We start from the raw sequence: 22,249 nt of genomic DNA on the forward strand, positions 1-22,249 counted from the left end.
TGAATGATAAATGGTTTAGATTATTTTTCTTAGAAATAAAAAAGTATTTGCTTAGTATTTACAGAGATTAAAATTGTCATCTTAAGAAATGTAAATGAAAATATTTTAAGTACCTTCAAAACTGCAAATGTTTTCTGGCAAAAAATATAAAACAAACATCAAGACTGATATTTTTAACTTAGCAAAAACTGACAGAATGAGCTCAAAATAAAAAAAAACACTATAGATCCGGTACATTTACAAAAATGAAATGTTTCTGAATTTGATAGAAATTTGATTGCCAAGAAGAGATTTTTCAAAAGAAAAAACAGGCATCAAAAATTGCTGAAATGCCTCTTGAAGTGTTTATCTTAAAAATACTTGTTAAAACTGAAAGTTATATAAATGTCAGAAACAAGGGCTGGAGGTTACAAGCATCAAGAGTCTTATCTAGCTTTTTATTTTTTAAAAATCCTATTTAATAAACATGCCATAAGTATGACTTTATAAATGAAATTTTCAAAGCAATATAAAATACACACAAAAATAGAATACCAAACACATTCCCATTAAGCCAGATCAATGATTTAAGATTACGCCTAGCTTGAACAATTCTGTAAGTTTATGACATAACTGTTTGGTTTGGGGGCGTGGGGTGGGGAGCATGTTCCAAGATCAGTGTACAAGTGCCTTACTTACACAACGTATGTATTTGTTGACTGATTCGATGGGACTAACATTTAGACACTGGCGTCTCACTTCTAGTACACAGGTGCCTCATTATAGTGAATGCCTGAAAAATGAATTTAAACTTGTGGAAACATACATATACCAATGGTTTTGAGTCTTTTGCTTGCAAATAACACCCTTCAAGTATACAAGAAAATGGTCTGTTCTAAGGAAAAGACCCCTAGCCCCGCCACCTCTTTCTAAACTGTCCCCCTCCTAACTCCCTAGGCAGAAACTACAAATTACAGGGTACATGCTAAGTCAAGTTCCCTATATTTTATTTAAAAAGCAAAGAATGATATATGTTTTAAAAATATTTCTAGCAAGCTAGACTTTTATTCACAGGAAAACTCAGACACAGGCTTTACAAAAATTAACTGGGAAAATTCACTTAACATGCAGCACTTCTTTTCTACACAGTGGATAAACGTGGTTAAATTTTAACGGCATGGTGGTGCTAGACTAGGAAGAGGTTATCAATAAATATCTACAGAATTAAAATGAAGCAAAACTAACTGGACTACAAATTAGGAGACCTTATTTTTGCACTGAAAAGCCATAAAAGTGACTTTAGAACCAACCATTATCCTTTTCCTAGTTTCTTCAGAAAGAAAAAATATCCACATTATCAATAAAGCTTCTAGCTTTAAAATCCTATGACTCCATAAATAGAGTTTTGGAACAGACATTCATTTTCCTGAAAAATGAAAGTCTTCATGACATATGAGAGGCTTGAGTTTCTTAATTATTTGACAAGGAGTCACTGTTCCACATTACTGACAAGGAAGCGGTAACAATGACAGAAAAGCTTCTAAATCTGAAAATTCAACAGGAAAATAAGTTGTTGTAACAAAACTTAATTTTCAGGCACATGTGTATTATGAAGACAGGATAAATGTAATGGCTGTTTTCCAGAACAGTACCACATATTACATACAAACACTAAAACACTAACAGACCATTAGAATGCTTTACTATTTAATATACTCACATATTTCCACATAGTCAATTTAAGAAACAGAGATGCTTTTATACAGAGCCAGCTCAAGAACAGTGCAATCATGGCGATTATAGAGGTCCTGCATCCTAGCAGCAGTTCAAGCTGCAAGGATCCAACAGACTGGAGAAAAACAAGAAGTCCTTGCTCTGGAATTCAAAATGAACCAAACCAACAACAAAACTTAATTCCCGCTCCCTGTTTCTCCTACCGCACTTGGCTGTATGATGCTCTTTTAGGCCATCTCCTTAACTTACTATTTTTCCCCTTATGGTGTTCTGATCCTTATTTGATCCAGATCCTACTATTACCAAATTCAAGTGGGGGGGGGGGTGGCAGATATAGTTGTGTGACTTTCCTAGCCATCAACCTCTCTCACTCTCATCTAGCCACCAGCTAAGAGAGTCATCTATGTCAATATGGCATAAACATATGCATCACTGTAAATCAAAATATTTAGACTCACTGATTAGAAAGCTTGATAAAACCTTAGTGGTACTGTATTCTAACCATCTTATTTTAACTGACTCTGAACTATAAAAATAAATATTTACTGAAACTAATATAAACCAAACTTACTAGTAGGGCTTTCCCTTTTCCTATAAACACTTAAGTAAGGCTCTGTTTCTTTCAGACTCCACCCCTACCCTCACACTCTCCACCCATCTACAACTGTAATCACTATCAGTTTGATGTACTTTCTATGCCTTAGTTTACTTGTCTATAAAATAAGGATAATAGTGCCTACATCATAGGATTGTCCTGAGGATTAAATAATACATGCCATTTGCTTAAAACTGAGCACTTGGTACAGACTCAAACAGTGCTAGCTGCTATCAGATTTTAACTAATCCAATATTGATGAATATTGAGGTTTTAACAATTTTTCATCATATTCAAACCTGTGATGAACATTCTTGTTCACCAGACTTTTCTACTGGGTAGATTCTTGCAAGTGAAAATGCCGATTCAAACACATATCCATGTACAGTTTTGCTAGATATGGCCCAACCACCCAACAAAAACATTAATTTTCATTAAGAGTATGTGACAGTATCTTCTCCCAACTGTACCCAACACTAGGTATTAATTATCCTTAACACTAGGTGTTAATCTTTTTTTTTTTTTTTTTTTTTTTTTGAGACAAGGTCTCACTGTGTTGCCCAGGCTGGTTTCAAACTCCTGGGCTCACATGAACCTCCCATCTCAGACAAGAAGCTGGTATGCCTCGATGCCTGGCTAGGTGTTAATCTTTGCCAATCTGATAGGTAAAAATGATTAGTGTTTTATCACTTCCTCTAAAAGGTGAGCATCTTTTTTTTTTTTTTTTGAGACAGTCTCACTCTGTCGCCCAGGCTGGAGTGCAGTGGCCGGATCTCAGCTCACTGCAAGCTCCGCCTCCTGGGTTTACGCCATTCTCCTGCCTCAGCCTCCCGGGTAGCTGGGAGTACAGGCGCCCGCCACCACACCCGGCTAGTTTTTTGTATTTTTTTTTAGTAGAGACGGGGTTTCACCGCGTTAGCCAGGATGGTCTCGATCTCCTGACCTCGTGATCCGCCCGTCTCGGCCTCCCAAAGTGCTGGGATTACAGGCTTGAGCCACCGCGCCCGGCCAAGTTGTGCATCTTTTTATGTGTTTTTGCTATCTGTATTCTTTTTTCATTTGCCTGTTCATATTTGAAGCAGAAAGTCAGGAATGTTTTTCTCCTGGGCTAATAGGAAAGAAAAAACATCTGTGCCTCATTTCCCAGCCCAATTCAGGAATACGATTGACAGACCTCTCTTTCCTTCACTTGGTGGAATATAATTTTTAAGTTAAATTATCTCTTGTTGCATAAATTAACTGCTTAATCAGGATCCATCTACTCCTGTTGCTTAGCTATCAGCCAAACTCTCTTTCATTAAAATTTGGATAGCTCTGGCTGGGCGCGGTGGCTCACGCCTGTAATCCCAGCATTTTGGGAGGCCGAGGCGGACGGATCACAAGGTCAGGAGATCAAGACCATCCTGGCTAACATGGTGAAACCCCGTCTCTACTAAAAACACAAAAAAAACTTAGCCGGGCGTGGTGGCAGGCGCCTGTAGTCCCAGCTACTCAGGAGGCTGAGGCAGGAGAATGGCGGGAACCCAGGAGGCGGAGCTTATAGTGAGCCGAGATGGCGCCACTGCATTCCAGCCTGGGCGAAAGTGAGACTCCGTCTCAAAAAAAAAGATACCTCTTTCTTGTCCATTCATATTTATAAAATAAGCAAGTAGTAAGAGCTCTATCAGTATTTGGGCAAGTTACTCTTTCATTTCCTCAGGAAGGCCAACTGTTCCCATTAAGAAAAGAAGTTGACAGATTCATTAAGTGATTTTGCTTTCAGGTTGAGATTTTATACTTTCCTCAAAGTCTCTTGTGGCCTTTTTTATTGTAAATAAAGGAACTGAGGTCCAAAGAGGTTAAGCCATAGGACTTCGATCTCTTACGTCTCAGTCTTGAGTTGTGCTACCAAACCATGAAACAGCCACTTCCCGGGACTGCAGCCCTGAAATGCTCCCACTACTAATTTCCTCCCTTGAGGAACTTCAGAATTTTAGAAAGGACTGGTGATTGTTGCTTCCAAGCTATATTCCTTCTCCTTCTTACAAAGACCACAGGTACCAATGCAGGGAAGGTTGTAAGGCCCTACCTCAGTCCCCTCCACCTTGCACACTCAGACCGTGTCATCATCAGAAACTTCTCCATGACCACAGTCTTTTTCTGCCACCAAAATGTCCCATATCCCAGACGGCTTACCCAATACAGCAGTTCTTCAACATCAATGGGTACTTTGGCCCACCTCCATTCTCCGTATTCACTCTTCCTTTATTTGCCTCCAATCCAGCTCAGATTTCATGTTATATCACTCTCTTGGCCAAATCCTAAACCTCCTTTGTCTCTCCGTACTTGTACTGCACCCACCTGGCAAAAACCTAAATCTGTATGAATGCCACAGTCTTCCTTCTCCATACCTCAGACAGCTGAGTACAGCAAGAGAAAGTTCCCTAAACAAGCAGAAGATTCCACCATAAGCTTAATCACCAACTGCTTGTAAACAACACCCAACAATTCTATCTTTCTCTAGCCAAACTGCCATGTGAGTCTTCCAACCTGCCTTCTCCCCAAATGTCCATTCCCAAGCAGATGGTCTGACCTGGTAAAAGCATCAGACAAAAACTCTCTCAACTGCCTCTCTCTCCCTCAGTGTCCATCTGTCTATCCACCTGTCCTCCCTTTCTTTACTTCTACAAAAGAGGAAAGGATATATTCCCAAGGTCAATCCTTCCATGTGTACTCTGGAGCCCATTCTTAGGAAACTTGGACTTTTAATTATTCCCTTTTTCCAGAGGTTCAACTCCTGTCTAATGGGAACTTCCTATCAGCATTTACTCTGTCCTCTTAGAAAACAGAAGAGAGGGCGGAAAGGAAAAGGAAAAGAAAAGGGAAGAAGAGAAGAAAAATCTCCTTTGTTGTCAAATTCCCTCCCACTATGCCCATCCCATATCACAGCCAAACTTCAAGACCTATCTACCCATCTGTTTACTAGAGGTCCTCTCTGCATATCCCATCTATGTGGGGGTTTCCATAGAGAACATCAATACTCAAACAAAATAAGAGCTGCTTCCGCTTAAGTGGAGATAGACTATCGCTCAGTCCCCACCTCAGCATTGCTCAGTAAACCTGAGGTTCTGTGGAACCGTTAGATACAGCTAGGCTCCTCTTCAAACAGTTTGTCCAGTTCCCCTGTTATTTATTCCAAGTTCCAGCCCCCACTCCCCCCTTTTGCTGAGCTTTAACCTGTCTAAATATGCCTAGACATGCCACAGCCCTGTTTCCTTATGTGGGAATAGGTTAGCTTTCTAGTCACCTGTAGGTGACCCCTTCCTCCCCTCCCTCTCTCCTCTATCACGTGCCTACCTTGTCTAAGAAAGTTTAAATGTTTAGCCAATCGGGACTAGTTTAGATTGTGTGGTCCAACCCCAGCCAATGGGGGAAAGACACAGGACAGAATATGCGTTGTTCTCCTTTGTTCTGTGTGTTCTCGTGGTGGCTAGGCCTATGAGCGACACTCTTCCGCAGAAGAAAATTGACCTTGCTGAAAAATTCTCTGAGTGCTCATTTTCTTTGTGGCCCTGAGCTTTTACTTCCAATAGAACCTATAAAACCACTGCTCAAGGCAAGCGAAACAGGTATGTAGACTTGTCCCTCGAACACTGTGCCACTGAGTCTTAGTTCATCTTTTTCCCTTAAACTTGAAATGCGAACAAATGAAAATTCCATGAGAAGCAGCAGCCGTTTCATGATATATCTATCGTCAATGTCTTGAAGAATGATGGGTACACAGTAAGTACTCAACAAATACACACTAATTGAATGATGCTCTTCCTCCTAAGTGCCTGTCAAAGTCAGTCTTCAGTGTCATACAAATAGGATCTTATTTTTAAAATATTCCACAATGCTGCTACATAGAATGAAATTATGTGTACTACACATGTTAAGCAGTAAGCCAGGCACTGAAGGTACAGAATGCAAGACACAGTTCCTGCTTTTGAAAGCTCTCGGTCTGGAACTCTTATAATATGGTCTTTATGCAATTCTACTTTACATACATTTATTTAATTCTACCACTACATGAATACCTATCATGTGACAAACCCAGACCCTATATTACTCCTAATATCTTATTTATCTTAAAATGATCACAAAGATCTGACTTAATTCCTGAATTGCATTTAAAATAATTATGGAAAAAGTATTTAAAATATTTTCTAAGGTAAATCATAGGAAGATAGGAAGAAAAATCATGTTTCTTAACTACTACTTTTTTTTTTTTTTTGAGACAGGGTCTCACTTTGTCACCCAGGCTGAAGTGGAGGGGCGTGATGTTGGCTCATGGCAGCTTCAATCTCCTGGGCTCAAGCGATCCTCCCATCTCAGACCCCCCAAGTAGCTGGTACTACAGGCACACGCTGCCACAACCAGCTTTTTTTTTTTTTTTTTTTGTATTTTTTATAGAGATAGGATTTTGTGATGTTGCCCAGGCTGGTCTTGAACTCCTGAGCTCAAGTGATCCACCTGCCTCGCAGCATCCCAAAGTGCTAGGATTACAGGCATGGGCCACTGCACCCAGCCCCCACAACTACTTCTTGTTCACCTATCAACTATATAACTAGATTTCAATATAAACCAGCTTATGTTTAAAAAGAAACTTCTGGCCAGGCACAGTGGCTCACTGTAATCTCAGTACTTTGGGAGGCTAAGGCAGGAAGATCACTTGAGCCCAGGAGTTCGAGATCAGCCTGGGCAACACAGCAAGACCCCATCTCTATAAAAAGTTGTAAAACTTAGCTGTGTATGGTGTGGTGGTGTGTGCTTGTAGTCCCAGCTACTCAGGAAGCTGAGGCAGGAAGCTCACTTGAGCTCAGAAGGTCAGGGCTGCAGTGAGCCAGGATCACGCCACTGTACTCCAGCCTGGGCAACAGAGCCAGACGCTGTCTCAAAACAAAATAAAAGTTTTAAGGTTTCTCAGCTATACAAATAAATGATAATCAAATATTGCTTTTAAAAAAGTTTTTTTTGAGACCTAATCTCACTCTGTTGCCCAGGCTGGAGTGCAGTGGCATAATCTCAGCTTACTGCAAACTCAACCTTGCAGGTTCAAGTGATTCTCCTGCCTCAGCCTCCTGAGTAGCTGGGACTACAGACGTGCACCACCATGCCTAGCTAATTTTTGTATTTTTGTAGAGATGGGGTTTTACCATGTTGGCCAGCCTGGTCTCAAACTCCTAGCTTCAAGTGATCTGCCCGCCTTGGCCTCCCAAAGTGCTAGGATTACAGGCATGAGCCACCATGACTGGCCAAAAGTATTCTGAAATATAAAACATGTCTACCCTTTAGTCCAACAATCCTACTTTTTAGGCTATCCTAAATATAAACATACATATACATACAAGAATGTACATATATCTACTGGCCTAGAGGTTAGTGGAATGAGAATATCATGAAATGAAAAAAGAGACTTCCAGAGAAATACGTATGATTTTATTTTTGTTATTAAAAAAGGAAAAATGCAAACAGAATATATATATAATTACATAAACACAAGCAAGGAGGTGGAAGGTGGTATAGTCTGAATGTTTGTGTTTCCCCAAATTCATACATTAAAATTCTAAACCCCAAGATGATGATGGTGTTAGAAGGTGGGACCAGCTGGGCATGATGGCTCACACCTGCAATCCTAGTACTTTGGGAGGCTGAGGTGGGTGGATCACCTGAGGTCGGGAGTTCAAGACTAGCCTGACCAACATGGAGAAACCCCATCTCTATTAAAATTACAAAATTAGCTGGGCATGGTGGTGCATGCCTGTAATCCAAGCTACTCGGGAGGCTGAGGCAGGAGAATCACTTAAATCTGGGAGGCAGAAGTTGCCGTGAGCCGAGATAGAGCTGTTGTACTCCAGCCTGGGCAACAAGAGTGAAACTCTATCTCAAAAATAAAAATAAAAATAAAAAGAAGAGGTGGGACCTTTGGGAGGCAATTAGATTATGACAGCAGAGCCCTTATGAATGGAATTAGTGTCCTTTAAAAGAGTTCGGGGAGAGACCCTTGACCCCTTCCACCATGTGAGAACACAGCAAGAAGGCACCATCTACGATCCAGTAAGAAAGACCTCACCAGACACCGAATCTGCCAGCACCATGATCTTGTACTTCCCCACCTCCAGAGCAGTAAGAAATAAATTTGTTTATAAGCCACTGATTTTATGGTGTTTTGTTATGGCAGCATGAATGAATCAAAGCAGAAGGATACAATCCAACTATTAATGTTGGTTGCTTCACAAACTGGAAAAAGAGAGGATTGCTTTCCAGATACTCCTCTATGTTGTTTGACATAAGGGCATATACCAGTTTTGTAATCGCAAAGTTTATTCTTTTAAATGTGCAAAAAGGCTTTTTCTTGTGCTTTAGTTCTAAATATGAGCATTCGCCAAGTTCTGGACTTTTGCCATGCAATCATGCTACAAATACAAGCCACTATATGGCTCTGAGCAACTGAGGGGCAAAAGGGAGAAGGGTGGAGGTTGTGTATTAGTGACAACTTCTCTTCTCAGCAAGAGGCCTAATATGCTGAGGGGTGGGAGAGGAAAGGAGGAAAATGCTGAGAGAAGGCATTTAACACACATGCAAAAATGTTAACAGGAAACAAAAAAAACAATGTTAAGAAACACTAAAACAACATGAACATGGAAGTGATTGACAGATTCCCAAGCTTGTTTAAAATCCTAAGTAAAAGGTCAATTAAGCAATAATATATTCGAGATACTATACATTTTCAATAATGTTTTCCCCAGTTTTGGACAGTATTGCAGTTGTAAATAAAATTGCACATATTACTCTCTTTTAGGAACTGTATTTTAACATCAGCAAATATTCCAAAAGCCCTAAGAATCACTACTAGTTTTGAGCACTTTAGGAAAAGTAATGTTTTACCTGTTTTCAAAAACTGCACTGTAAGCTGTCATGTATCTGATATAATCAGGCAATGCGCAGGCTTTGGGATGACTGCTACTATTCCCACCATCTCCTCATATCTGTACAGTACTTTATAGTTTATAAAGTTCTTTGATATACATAAATCAAATATTCCAGCTAAGAGAAAACAATTAAAGTAAAATATATACATCATTACAAACATACACAACAATTTAATCTCTGATGATTAAAAAGGTTGCAGAGAAATAAAATGTATTACCATAAGCTATTATAAACATCAATTTACTGGACAGTAGATTCTTATTTTCATAAACAAAAAACTGAAGCTGAGAAACTATGACAAGACCAAAAGTTTAACTTTTGGTAGGGGGGGGGAATCTTTTTTATTTTTATACACATGACAAGATTTTACATCAAGAATAGTCAGTTAAATAGTACAAATAAGGTATGTTAAAAAAATTCAACTAAAAAACCCACTTCTTCCTGTAACCCATAATCCCACATTTAACAGTGCAGGGAGAAGGGGACTGGTGGAGTGCATCAAAAACAAGTCTCTTCCAAAAGAAATGACTTAAATTTCACATTCCCTCTCCACACAGGATCCAAACAGTGAGAGTATAATTTACAATTCATCTTTTTCAGCTGTAGATTCCTTTGCTGTTTCTTGTTCTTCATCTGTTCCCACACCCATTTCTTTGTCTTTGTCTTGCTCTGCGTCTTCTGTTGTCTCCTCAGGTTCTTCTTTGGGTTCTTCCATCTTTGCATCAGGATCAATGTTCAAACTGAGGCGAGGCATTCTTTCTATTCTATGTCCATATGCTTTAGTGTCTGGTAAAAGATATCCTGACTGGAGCATTACTGCTTCAAACAAAACCATAGCAAGATCCAAAACTGTTTTATCATCTTCATCTTCCTTAATTCGTTGAAGCATGTCTCTGATCAGCGGATGTCTGGGATTAATTTCAAATGTTTTCTTCTGACTCACATGGTAATTTGTAGAGATGTCCTTGCCCGTTTGGTACGCTTGTGCTTTCATGATTCTCTCCATGTTGCCAGACCACCCGTACTGGCTGGCCACCAAAGCACATGGAGATTCTGTCAGGCACTGAGATACCACAGCCTTTTCAATCTTGCCCTTAAGGGCTTTATCTTTCATCCAATTGAGCAGAGGCTCTAATTCTTTCTCAACTGCTTTATGACTCTACTTAGTTTTCTCACTTTCATCAAACTTCACTCCTTCCTTGGTAACATTCTGGAACCTCTTCCCATCAAATTCGGGAAGGGCCTGAATGCAGTATTCATCCACAGGTTCTGTGAGGTAAATAACTTCATAGCCCTTTTTCAGAAGTCACTAAACAAATGGAGAAGATTCAGCCTCTTTTCTGCTGGACCCAGCCATGAGGTAGATTTTGTCTTGTTTTTCCTTCATTCTTTCCACATACTGGTGTAGGCTAGCAATGTCGGTTGGATGATGAGAAAACCGGAACCTAAGAAGTTTAGCAAGACGTGTTCGATTCGAGTGGTCTTCAATCACGCCAAGCTTAATGTTGGTACCAAATTCTTTCCAAAAAGTATCATTGTATTTCTCATCAGCAATCTTCTTGATCATGCGCAGAGTTTTACAGACAAGTTTCTTCCTAATCACCTTAAGCAGTTTATGTTGCTGAAGAGTCTTGCAGGAAACATTCAAAGAGAGACCATCTGAGTCCACCACACCCTTGACAAAATTAACGTACTTAGGCATCATAACATGGAAGTCATCTGTGATGAATACGCAGCGCACACAGAGCTTAATGTAATTGCTCTTTTTAGATCCATATGCGTCAAATAGGCCACGTGGAACAAATGTGGGTACAAACGAAATTGATTTGAAGGTAACTTCCCCTTCAGCAGTAAAGTGAATATAAGCCACAGTGTCATCACTTTCCTTTGAAAATGATTTGCAGAAAGCTTTGTATTCATCTTCTACTTCTTTGGATGGTCTCTGCCATATTGGTTTGATTGTCCCATTCACAGACAGTTTTTTCAACTTTTTTAGTCTTCGGTTTCTTTTCTCCTCCTCTTCTTCTTTCTTCTTCTTCTTCTTCTTCTCATTCTCCTTCTCTTCTTCTTTCCTTTCTCCTTTCTCCTTTCTCCTTCTCCTTCTTTCTTCTTCTTCTACAGCTTCATCATAAGATTCTTCTTTCTCTTCTTTTGCTGCTGCTTCTTCCTTCATGGGCTCCTCAGCAGTTCCAGTCTTGCTGCTCCATACATAAATAGGAAGGTTTATGAACTGTGAATATTTCTGACAAGATTTTTAATTGTATCCAATTCAAGGTAATCAAATGCTTTTTCTTTCAAGACAAGGGTAATTGTCGTTCCCCGTCCTAGAGTGTCTCCTCTTGAGTCAGCAATTACAGAATATTCACTGGAGTTGGACTCCCAGATGTCCTGGGTATCATTGTTGTGTTCTGAAGTGACAATAACCTTATCTGCTACAAGGAAGGTGGAATAGAAACCGATGCCAAACTGGCCAATCAATTCAGGAAATTGACTGGCCATCTTCCTGTGCTTCAGTCATTTTGTTTAAAAACTCGTTTGTCCCAGATGTGGCAATGGTACCAAAGTTTTTAATCAACTCTTCTCTGGTCATTCCTACACCAGCGTCTGTGACATGCAGCAGGTTCTTCACCTTATCACACTTAATTTTGACTGTTAGTTCCTCATTTCCAGAAAGAGCATTTTCATCAGTCAGTGATATTAGCCTTATCTTACCTAAAGCCTCAGAATCAGTTCTCTCAGGAAAATCTCTTTATTTTCATACAATGAATTGCTGAGAAGTTTCATCATTCTGTTAACTTCAGCTTGGAAGGCAAACTTTTCGGACTCTTATTTATGATGCATTTAATTCATTCAACTGAATAGCTTCTTCCTCTCTGTACTACTTCATCATCTGTCCTGGAACCTTCTCTACTTTTACCCAGATCCTCTTCTCCTGTACCATCCACATAAACTTCATCATCAGCTCTGACCGACCCAAAGGTCAGCAGAACACGGCAGAGGCCCAGCACCCACAGGGCCTTCATGGTGTGCGGCTGGTGAGTCTCAAGTCCCTTTCGATCGCAAGAGCTGCCTCCACCCTCTCACTCCTGGGCTGATAGTCACACCTCCAGCCGCATGGTCCGCCCACAAATTTAACTTTTATAAGCAAAGGTCAATTCTCTGAACAAAGTCTACCCCATTGGGCTATGGCAGATAGTTAATAAGTAATCCACTCACAAATTTTTCTTTATACATAAAGAGCAAACACGGGAAAATCTAGGCTATAATCCTTGTCAAAATATTTCTTATACCACTTCTCATTAAAGGGCTAAAAAAATACTAATATGGTTTCATATCATGAGATGATGACTTTGCAAAAAAGGATTCCTATAACTGCATATAGATTTTCCAAGTTGGAAAACTGAAAAATCTAATTTCAGAAATATAAGTAGGCATTCAACATATATGCCAACATGCTAATCACAAAAGAACAAAACATACTTATCTATTTACTTCTAGACAGAGCAAAGATAAACTAATTTTACAATGCTTTCTACCCACTATAGGCATTGTACACAGATTAAATAAAACTTTTCCAGGAAAACATGCCATATACATGAAGCCAATAAGATACACTTTCCAGATATTTAGCAAAGTCCAATATAGCGAAGGGAATGAAGAATGGGTGAATTCACAAAGTAGTAAGATTTCATAAATCATCTAAAATGAGTAAGAACTAGAATTCAAGTAAAAGATTCAAATAAGGTTAAGTGATAACCAGAAAAGGCCATACAAAGTAAATCCATTTAATACAGAGTCCCAGTTTTACAATAAATAGTGGGAATAAAAAGCTTGATTTGGACATTCTTTTGAAAACGTTTTAGTTTATCTTATATGTAATACAATTCAGATTATAATGAAAACTATGTGCTTATTCTTAGAACACAAAAAGAGCAAATTAAATGTTGCCTTTGTGGCAAAATTTTTTCCAAAAAATTGTATGCTAGCCCAATTCAAAGTCATTTGATTTTCACAGGGCAATCATAAAGTTTTTGTTTTCAAAACACTCAAAAGTTACATTAAGCTTCCCTAGTGCCTCTCTTAATGTTTTAATTTTCAAATCATTCTCCCTTTAATACCTGTATCTCAAAAGCACTGTTGGTCTTTCTCTTGTTTACTTTTTAACTGGTCTAGTGAATGCTGTAATATCCAAGAATCACCTGAGAAGCTTAACATACAAACAAATTACAAGTCAGGACAGAAGCACATACTAAATGAAGACAGGTTTTTGAATGGGTACTAATTTGATAAGTCATACATGAGTGAATATTTTGCTTTCCTTCACAACTTCCCTTGCAACCTCATAACTACACAAACTTGGATAACAAATTCATAGCCAATGAGAAATCCCTGTGTGTGCATTTATATTAACCGTATATATAACAACAGGGGATATAAGTCTTGGTCTGAATGCCTTAGGGTATGTAAATGTATCTTGATCAGGACCACACGTATAAATAATTTTTTGTAGTGTAATATAATACTGTACCAAGGTTGTCAGGGAGTTCCTTTTCATATAGAGTCTCTCCAAGTACTGCAGTCCCTCATCTTTCAGTAACTCCAATGGAAAATGGTGCAGATTCCTATAATTTAAGAACAAATTCTTGTGCTTTTCCAGCCTTGCCACAGAGATCGTCTTACAAAGTTCGGACGCCATGACTGAATATATCCCATCAGGCACACTGCAGTACTATATCTTGTCAAAATTGGTCCATTTCTATAAAGAGAACAAGAAAATTTATTCATTATAAGATTTTTTACAAGCATTGACGCATAAACCAGTTAGCACCCACAGCTACTTGAAGACACTGAAAAAGATAATTATATTAATACATTCAATCCTACATTTTATTTTCATAACAACTAAAATTGTCACACATATTTAGGAGGAGATTAAAATGAATAACAATTTAATAAAAATACTCTGATTAAACAATATTTATTATTTATTAGAAATAGTCCTAATGGAAAAAATTTTTTGCACTTGAGATAGGAACCCTTGTCTAAGAAAAACAGTGACCAGTTTCATAACATGCAACCAAAGGAGAAGCTTAAAAATCAAATGCAGCAAACCCCATTTCTTTTATGAACTACCTCATTTTGTATTTAGCTTAAGGTACTTCAAAAATATTAAAATATATATTATTTATATCTAGAGCATTAATAGCTTCATTTTCTTCACTTCCTAGTATGTAAATATTGTCCTATATTCTGATTTTTTTCTTTATCTCTTTATTCTTTTCTTTTCTTCTTATTTTGTTTTTAGAGACAGGGTCTCACTTTGTTGCCCAGGCTAGGCTGCAGTGCTCAATCATAGCTCACTGTAGCCTCAACTTCTGTGCTCAAGTGATCCTCTCACCTCAGCCTCCCAAGTAGCCGGTACTATAGGCAGCACCACCATACTCAGCAAATTGTTTTATTTGTTTGTAGAGATGGGGGTCTCACTGTGTTGCCCAGGCTAGTCTCAAACTCCTGAGTTCAAGCAATCCTCCCACCTCAGCCTCCCCAAATGCTGGGATTACAGGTGTGAGCCACTGTGCCTCGCCTCTTTGTTTTTAGCTTTATGGATTATCAGAGGCATCAAAGAAATAGATCCAGGGCCACACAGTTTCATGATTTTAAATTATTTCAATGAAAGAAGAAACACTGCACTCAGAAACAAGAATCCTGTATTATTCTATAATACTACAATGTCTCTGGGTCTCCAGTTGCCTAATATATAGAAAGGAGATAGCAACTAATGTACTGGTTTAAAGGCCGGAGTCCAGGGCAGATTATTATAAATTCTCTTCTAGCTCCAAAATTGACAAGGGCAAGAACACAAGTAACATTTGCCATTTTATCCACTAGGCACAGAACTAAAACAAACTTCACCATCAGTTAACACAAAAAGAAACAAACTAAAGGCTTCAGTAATTTGTCCAAGGTCAAACTGTTCACAAGGGATAAAGGCAAGGGTTTGATGCCAGGTCCAATGAATTTCAAAGTCTGGGTTCTTTACAGACACTGACTCACAAGATTCCACAGGATACTAAGGAAATGCTGAAACAACTACAAAGAAGTTGAGCTTTGCTTAAAGACTTGACTGTTTTCCTCAGCACTTTTTCCCAACTCTCTCTTGGAAAGTACCTTTCAATATTTTTTTTTTTTTTTCCTTAAGGAAAGTGATTTTCACTGGGAATTAATACCAAATTAGTACAAAATGCAGCAACATAAGCTTTCAATAAACAAGAGTTCTGTAATTTTCTGGTTATATTTTATTATTTCCAAATTCTAATTCCTAGCTAATGAGCTAGCACTTGCCATTTTATACCAAAAGGCAAAGTATGAAATATTAACTATTTCCAAAGCAACATAAGGATCCAATACTTTCCCACATTTATTCCACCTACTCACCTATTTTATGAGATATATTATGTGACTTTGTACAAGATATATCTTTCCACATCTTAATTCTCCTATCTGTAAAGCAAAGGGAAGTAGACTACAAATAACATCAATGATTCTGTGTAGAAAATGAAACTTTTTAGGTAATTATTCACTGAACTAGTAAACTGTTAGCAGTTGAGATGCCTCACAACCATCTCAAACTTAACACATTCAAAGAGCTTTCCATTTTCATCATCAATCCAAATCTCCATAGTTTTTCCCATCTCAATAAATGACCCACCCCTCCATCCACCATCAGGAAGTCATGAATGATTCCATCCTCTCATATTCTGACCACCTCCAATCTATCACAAGGCTAGTGGCTTCCATCTCCCAAAGACATCTCAAATCCATCCAAATCTCTCCATCTGCCAAAACCACAAGCCACTGTCATTCCCTGCCTGGCCAGCTGTATTAGTGGTCTCCCTGTGTCCACTCTGGTCACTTCCAACTCATTAATCCCAGCAGTGGGCCTTTAAAAATGTACATCCAATTACATCTCACTCTTTCCGGCACACATCTTACTAAATAAACCCTTCAGAAACCTCTTATTCAGAAAATCAAACCCTTTACCAGGCCTTGAGGGTGCCTCACCATCTGCCCCCACCCACTTCTCCAGCAACTCTGCTTGGCTTCTCACCAAGCTTCTGGGTTTTTCCAATCCTTAAAGCTACCAAACTCCTAACAGCACTTGCTGCTCTCCTCTTAGCCTAGAAAGCAATGTCCCATCATTCTCCAGATTTCAACATAAAAATCACTTCCCGAGGCCAGCCGCAGTGGCTCACACCTGTAATCCCAGCACTCTGGGAGGCCGAGGAGGGTGGATCACCTGAGGTGAGGAGTTTGAGAACAGACTGGCCAACCTGGCAAAACCCCATCTCTACTAAAAATACAAAAATTAGCTGGGTGTGGTGGCAGGTGCCCGTAATCCCAGCCACTCGGGAGGCTGAGGCAGGAGAATCGCTTGAAGCCGGGAGGCAGAGCTTGCAGTAAACCGAGATCACACCACTGCACTCCAGCCTGGGCGACAGAGACTCGGTCTTAAAAAAAAATAAAAATAAAAATAAAAATCACTTCCCTATCCCAAAGTACTCCCCTGGTGTTCTTTCAGAGGAACTTGGCTGTTTGTTTTTCCTTCGTAGGACTCCTCACGATTTGTCACTTAAATATTTATCGTTGCACCTGTTTATTGTCAATAAAGCCAAAAAGCCTGCAAATAAACCCTTCAGAAACTTATTTAGAAATCCTGAGGGCAGGGACTGTGTTGTTTTCTTCACGCTTGCATACCTGTATCTAGCACAATAACTAAAAGTAACCCTTCCTAATACCTAGGTGATGGGTTGATAGGTGCAGTAAATCACCAAGGCACAAGTTTGCCTATGTAACAAACCGGCATATTCTGCACATGTATCCAGGAACTTAAAATAAAATTTTAAAGTAAGCCTTCTAATATCTGACGACATGTGGAAGAACATTGCAAGGTTGATTTTTCATCCACCTATGTCAACACCACGGATAGAGCCTATAAGCTTGCTACATGCCACAAGGATGTCTAATCTTTACAATCGTGCATTGCAATAGACATATGTAGCCCGTTTTGCAGAGGAGGAAACTGAGTTTCTCGGAGGGTAACATGCCATAGTTCCATCGCAGGTGAACTGACTGCAAAGCCTGTGCACCGCCGCCCTACAATGCAAAACCACACTCACTGAGGCAAGATTCAGTAAGAGATTCCCTGTAACCTGACGGCTTTCCTTCTGAATGTTCTAGCTGGGATTGGCTGCCTCAAAAACACCATTAAACTCTGTTAAAATTGCTACAAAGGCTGTTTGGGAGATAAAATCTAAACAAATGAAATCCTAAAACTGCCAATAATGACAATAAAGCATCAACAATGCTCATAGTTTTGCAGTATGCATTCACGGGCCATACACAGCCTTTAACAAGGTAATTTTCTTACTCCATCTCACTTTACTACATCTTAACCTAGTTAAGCAAACTACCTCTTGTATAGTTATACTACCTCTTACGTAGTTAAGGCAAATAGTATTACTTAATATCAGCTGTATACAGCTGCACCTACACACGAGCTTCCTGACAGGTGAACACCAATCTATCTTATTAAAAACAAAACAAAAAAATCAAAAACCTCTCAACAAAATTCCACACATATTAAGGAATATTTTGAAAGAAAAGAGTCCCTTAGACTGACTTGCCCGTACTCAATTTAGTAGAATACGCATTCCAATTTCCTAACGCTGGAGATGAGAGAACTATAAGCTACATATTAAAAGCATTTGTAAAAGGCTATTTTCTCAGCTCAGTGGTAATAAACACTGGCAGAGTCTTAGGCAAAACACACGCCGTTTCGCCCGAGTTAGCCAGCCACTGAGATCGTTACAGCTGGGAAGCAGTGAGCCCAGCAGCAGGGATTTCACGGACCCGGTATCAGGGTTCTCGGGTCCCAGGGGCCGCGGGCCGCAGAGTGCGAGAAGGACCCGGCAGCTGTGGCCACCCGAGGCCCGGACGGCCTCGCTGTCCCACTCGCCGCGACCCGGACGCTTTGGAAGGACCAGGTCTGGGGCGTCCCCCCCGGGGACCAGGTCAGAAAGCCCTGCCACTTGAACCACCCGACGAGGCGGACAGCTCTACTCACCTTAGCGCCAGCAGAGCCAGCGCTCTGGAGCGCAAGCGGCGCTGGAAGGCGAGCGGGGGACGGCGGGCGGGGCGGGGCGGAGCGCCGGGCGTCGGGGGCGGGGCTCCGGGGGCGGAGCGGAACCCGCGCTACAGGGAGCTGGAGAAGAGGGAGCGGGAGAGGAGCAGGGAACCTCGCGATAACCCCCTGTGTTCTCGCGCTTTCACGATAGGTGTGGGAAAATGTTCGTTTGCCAAGCGATGTGTCTATTGGCCGAGAGCGCGACTTCCTCTATTCTGGCCCCGCCCGCGGCTCTACTCTTGCTTCCGGCTCCGGCGTGGGGATTGATGTCGACGGAGTGGCTTTTTGTTTAGCGTTTTGAAGGGGTAATTTAGCAGGCTCCAACCTCGGGAGCCGCCAGTTACTGGCCTGTTCCTTCATTCATACATTCATTCAGTCACTCGGCCTCTCATTCAGTAGCACACGTTGAGGGATTACAACAATGATCCCACGTTGAGCGTTCATTCTAAGAGCTGTTTATAGATTATCTCGTTGAACCCTTGACAGCAATCCCGTGACACAGGGACTAACAGCACCAGTCTGACGGTTGAAAAACAGGCCAGTGAGTTTATGTAACGAAACCAATGTTATTTAAGCACTAGATTTAAGGGGTCACTGCGCACTGGTAGATAACAAAGATGAGGAGGAGGTAACCTAGTCTCTGCCCTTCAAGCACCCAAGGTTTATTGTGAGAAAAGATTGCTACAAAGGACAGGAACAATTTAGAGAGTTAAATACAATGACAGTTCCTAGCATGACTCAGTAGGCTGTCATTATGTATTTCTTCAAGACAAAAATTATGTCAGCGGAATAGCATCAAAGAAAGAGAGTTTTATGCTGTTAAAAATGCTTGGAAGCATAGTTCGGAAACATTTTTAAGAGACACTTTTTAAAGTGTCTCAATATGACAAATTTCCTTCTGAAATGAAGGTTTTAAAGTATTTTCCTCTACTACAATCACTGATGTTTTTTGTTCCGTGAAAAGCCTGTCTGTTAATTTGCGAGGCTTCTTGTCAAGGAACCTTAACTTTATAATGAAGCAGTTTTACAGTGGCTGACTTAATTACTCTTAGAGATGAATAACCTAGAAAGCAGAGTTACATTAAATAAAAAACATTGGTTTCAAAACAAGGTATGAGTTATAATAAAATATTTATCAGTTATCTGTTAAATCTGGTCTTCAAGAGCTACTCAGGTATAGAGCACAGTATATGTCATGTATTTCTAAGATAGTTTCATAATACCTAAGAATTCGTGGCACTCAAATTTTTTGCTGGTCTTAAAAATGAGGAAATCCACATTTTGTGTAAAAACAAAGATACTTTTGTGGTCAACCCAAATAATAAGACTTGCTGCTAATATGTGAAGAGGTACACCCCCCAAAAAAGAAAGAAGATTAACAATAGAACAGTTTTTTCAAAATAATGTTAGCCTCTTAGTTTTCATTTCTTTTTTTAAAAAAGGGGAATACCGTTTTTCAATGCATTAATTTAGTATCTGATATTTGATCATGAAAAATGAATCATGTTAAAATTACTTTCACCTCCTCCCCAAATTGACACAAAAGTTACCAAGTGATTATATGTGAGAGTATCCTATGACCCCACTCTTAGAAGTTCTCCCAATTTGCAGAGAATCAGTTTGCACGTTTTGTGTCTCTTGAAGGGGGAAAAAATTCTCTAAGCTGGTGATTTTATATTCTTTGACAAACTTCAATAGCAACAGGCAGCGATACCCCTTTAAGCAAATTCCAAGGAAAAGACCTCATTTTAAAATTCCCACCTCTGGCTCCCAAGGATTGGTTTGCAAACTTCGACAAAATACTCTTCTCCACTCGCTATTGGTGAGTGCCCTATCATTCATTCTTTTGCCCGGAGTTTTGTGAGGTACCCCCTTGCTTTACGGGAAAAAGCTGCTCCGGAACTGCCCTACTTTAGACTTTTTCATGGTTATCAATCTGTACAAAGAATCACCAAACTGATAAAGCAGGAACCAAAAGGGCAAGTCACGCTGCCAAAACAACTGTGTCATTCGCTCGAAAAAGAAACGGTGAGCCTCCCCAGCAGACTGGGTAAACCGGCAAAGGATTTTACGACATAGTTGGAGATTGGAGAGTTACAGAAACTTTTACGGTTTTGTTTTTGTTTTTTTTTGTTGTTGTTGTTGTTGTTTTTACAAGTTTTAAAGGAGTGATTGAGTGTCAAAAGAAAAGCAGAGAAAAATACAAGCACAATTTAAAGATAGCAGGAAGAAGTGTTCCGAGAGTATTTTTCTCTTTAGGGTAAGGTTTGAAAGCATCATGCCCAGATTATCAGTGGATTTTTGAAAAGTAAAGGAGGCAAGATGGTAAGATTAACTACAGATCATTTTCTACTTTAAGAAACTGTGCTTCGTTTTTGTTGCTTAAATGTGGATTTAGAAGGACATTTAGTAATATTGTAATTTTTTAATGAATTTTTTAATATTGTCATACCTGGCATAATAGATAATACATCTATTAAAAGATATAAGAGAAAATAGAATTGCTTGAACCCAAATTTTGTGTATATCTGTGGATTAGGGAATCCAGGGACAGATCTGCTAATGGCTAAATAAAACATACTATAGATACCTGAAGCCTAATCAGCATGTAAGGATAAATTCTCAAAAAAGAAATCTAGCATCGTATTTTCAAAAATGGCATTTTAAATTAAAACAAATATAAAAGAGAATTTATCAAGGAAACATAGATAAACATGAATAACTATTTCTTGAGTTGCTTCTGTTAATCTATATAGGGGAATATAAAGTAATAAAATCCAGCCCCTCAAGAACAGGGACAAATGAGGCTCAGAACATTTAAACTAAAACTTCTGAACAGTTCTTAATGCCCAGATGACTGTTGTAGAGCACAGATACTTCAGGAGCTCAGCTCTGTGTGAGATGAATTATTCAGAGAAGGCTTCACAGTATGGGTAAGACTCAATTTGGGCCTGAGCAAAGGGCAGAATTTCAGAGAGAAAAGAAGGGAAGTGGCATCCCTACTAGTGAGTGAGTTGTTAGCAAGTATGTGCAGCCCGAGGAAGAGCTGGCTCTGACTGCAGCAGAAGGTTCATTTGGAAACTTTGGTTAAAAATTTATAAAAACAGCATGAGAAAAATGAAAAGCTAGAATTCCCAAAATCAAGGGTTTTGGTCCTGTGTCTGGAACAGGAGGCACACCTTATGAAAGTAATATTTGAAGACGATAAAACTGACAGTGCAATTTAAGATGACTACAAGAGCAGAGACCAGAAGCTAAGGGGCCTCATACTGTAAATACTGGCACACAGATGAGTAACTCTGCTTCTTACCCAAATACATTTACCTTATCATTGCTGAATAATATAAATTTTGATGCATTTCTTTGCAGTCTTCGAAAGCATTGAGTTTACTTCTTAAGATTTTTGGGGACCTCTGGCACATTGTCTTGGGGAATCATGGTTGCCCCATCTTTATAAAAGTCTTGTCATAAGATGTATAAAAACCAGAATTACACATGAAACTGCATTGCAGTTTCATAGCTATTTTTTACCAGCTTTAATGAAGAATAATTTATATATTATAAGGTTCATTTAAGGATATAACTCAATGATTGTTTTAGAAAATATAATAGAGTTGTACAACCATCACCACATTCCAATTTCAGAAAATTTTCATCTTCCTAAAAAAATACTTTGTGCCCATTTGCAGGCAAGTCCTGGTTTCCTATCCCCAGCCCCACTCACTAAAAAACTTTCTGTCTATAAATTTACCTTTTCTGGGCATGTAAATGGAATTACACAATATGTGATCCTTTGCATCTGG

At 39.4% G+C, this 22,249-nt stretch overlaps 2 protein-coding genes and 1 pseudogene across 10 annotated transcripts in view; 1 reads left to right on the top strand and 2 right to left on the bottom strand.

Moving 5' to 3' along the window:
• The window catches only part of LRRC28 (leucine rich repeat containing 28), a 126,467-nt gene extending 108,001 nt beyond the window's left edge, over nt 1-18,466 (bottom strand). Inside the window, exons 1-2 of one of the 2 annotated variants that reach the window (XM_007990544.3) lie at nt 18,387-18,466; nt 13,791-14,018 (exon numbers count right to left, since the gene is read on the bottom strand). In XM_007990544.3, coding sequence (XP_007988735.1) covers nt 13,791-13,958 — 168 coding nt within the window. In that variant the 5' untranslated portion in view covers nt 13,959-14,018; nt 18,387-18,466. The remainder of the gene's footprint in view (nt 1-13,790; nt 14,019-18,386) is intronic. The other variant, XM_037987642.2, reaches the window with a different exon arrangement.
• On the bottom strand, nt 7,747-13,777 carry LOC103231269 (endoplasmin pseudogene; annotated as a pseudogene).
• A 1,488-nt stretch (nt 18,467-19,954) lies between the features above and the next one.
• Nucleotides 19,955-22,249, top strand: part of TTC23 (tetratricopeptide repeat domain 23) — a 115,809-nt gene continuing 113,514 nt past the window's right edge. For 3 of the 8 annotated variants that reach the window (XR_496885.3, XM_007990541.3, XM_007990543.3), the window contains exon 1: nt 20,297-20,771. The gene's annotated coding sequence lies outside the window, so the exon portion shown is untranslated. Of the gene's footprint in view, nt 20,269-20,294; nt 20,772-22,249 lie in introns of those variants that run through there. The other 5 variants (XM_007990539.3, XM_007990542.3, XM_007990536.3 and 2 more) reach the window with 5 other exon arrangements.

This window comes from Chlorocebus sabaeus, chromosome 29 (assembly GCF_047675955.1).
Source record: "Chlorocebus sabaeus isolate Y175 chromosome 29, mChlSab1.0.hap1, whole genome shotgun sequence".
Lineage (NCBI taxonomy): Eukaryota > Metazoa > Chordata > Mammalia > Primates > Cercopithecidae > Chlorocebus > Chlorocebus sabaeus.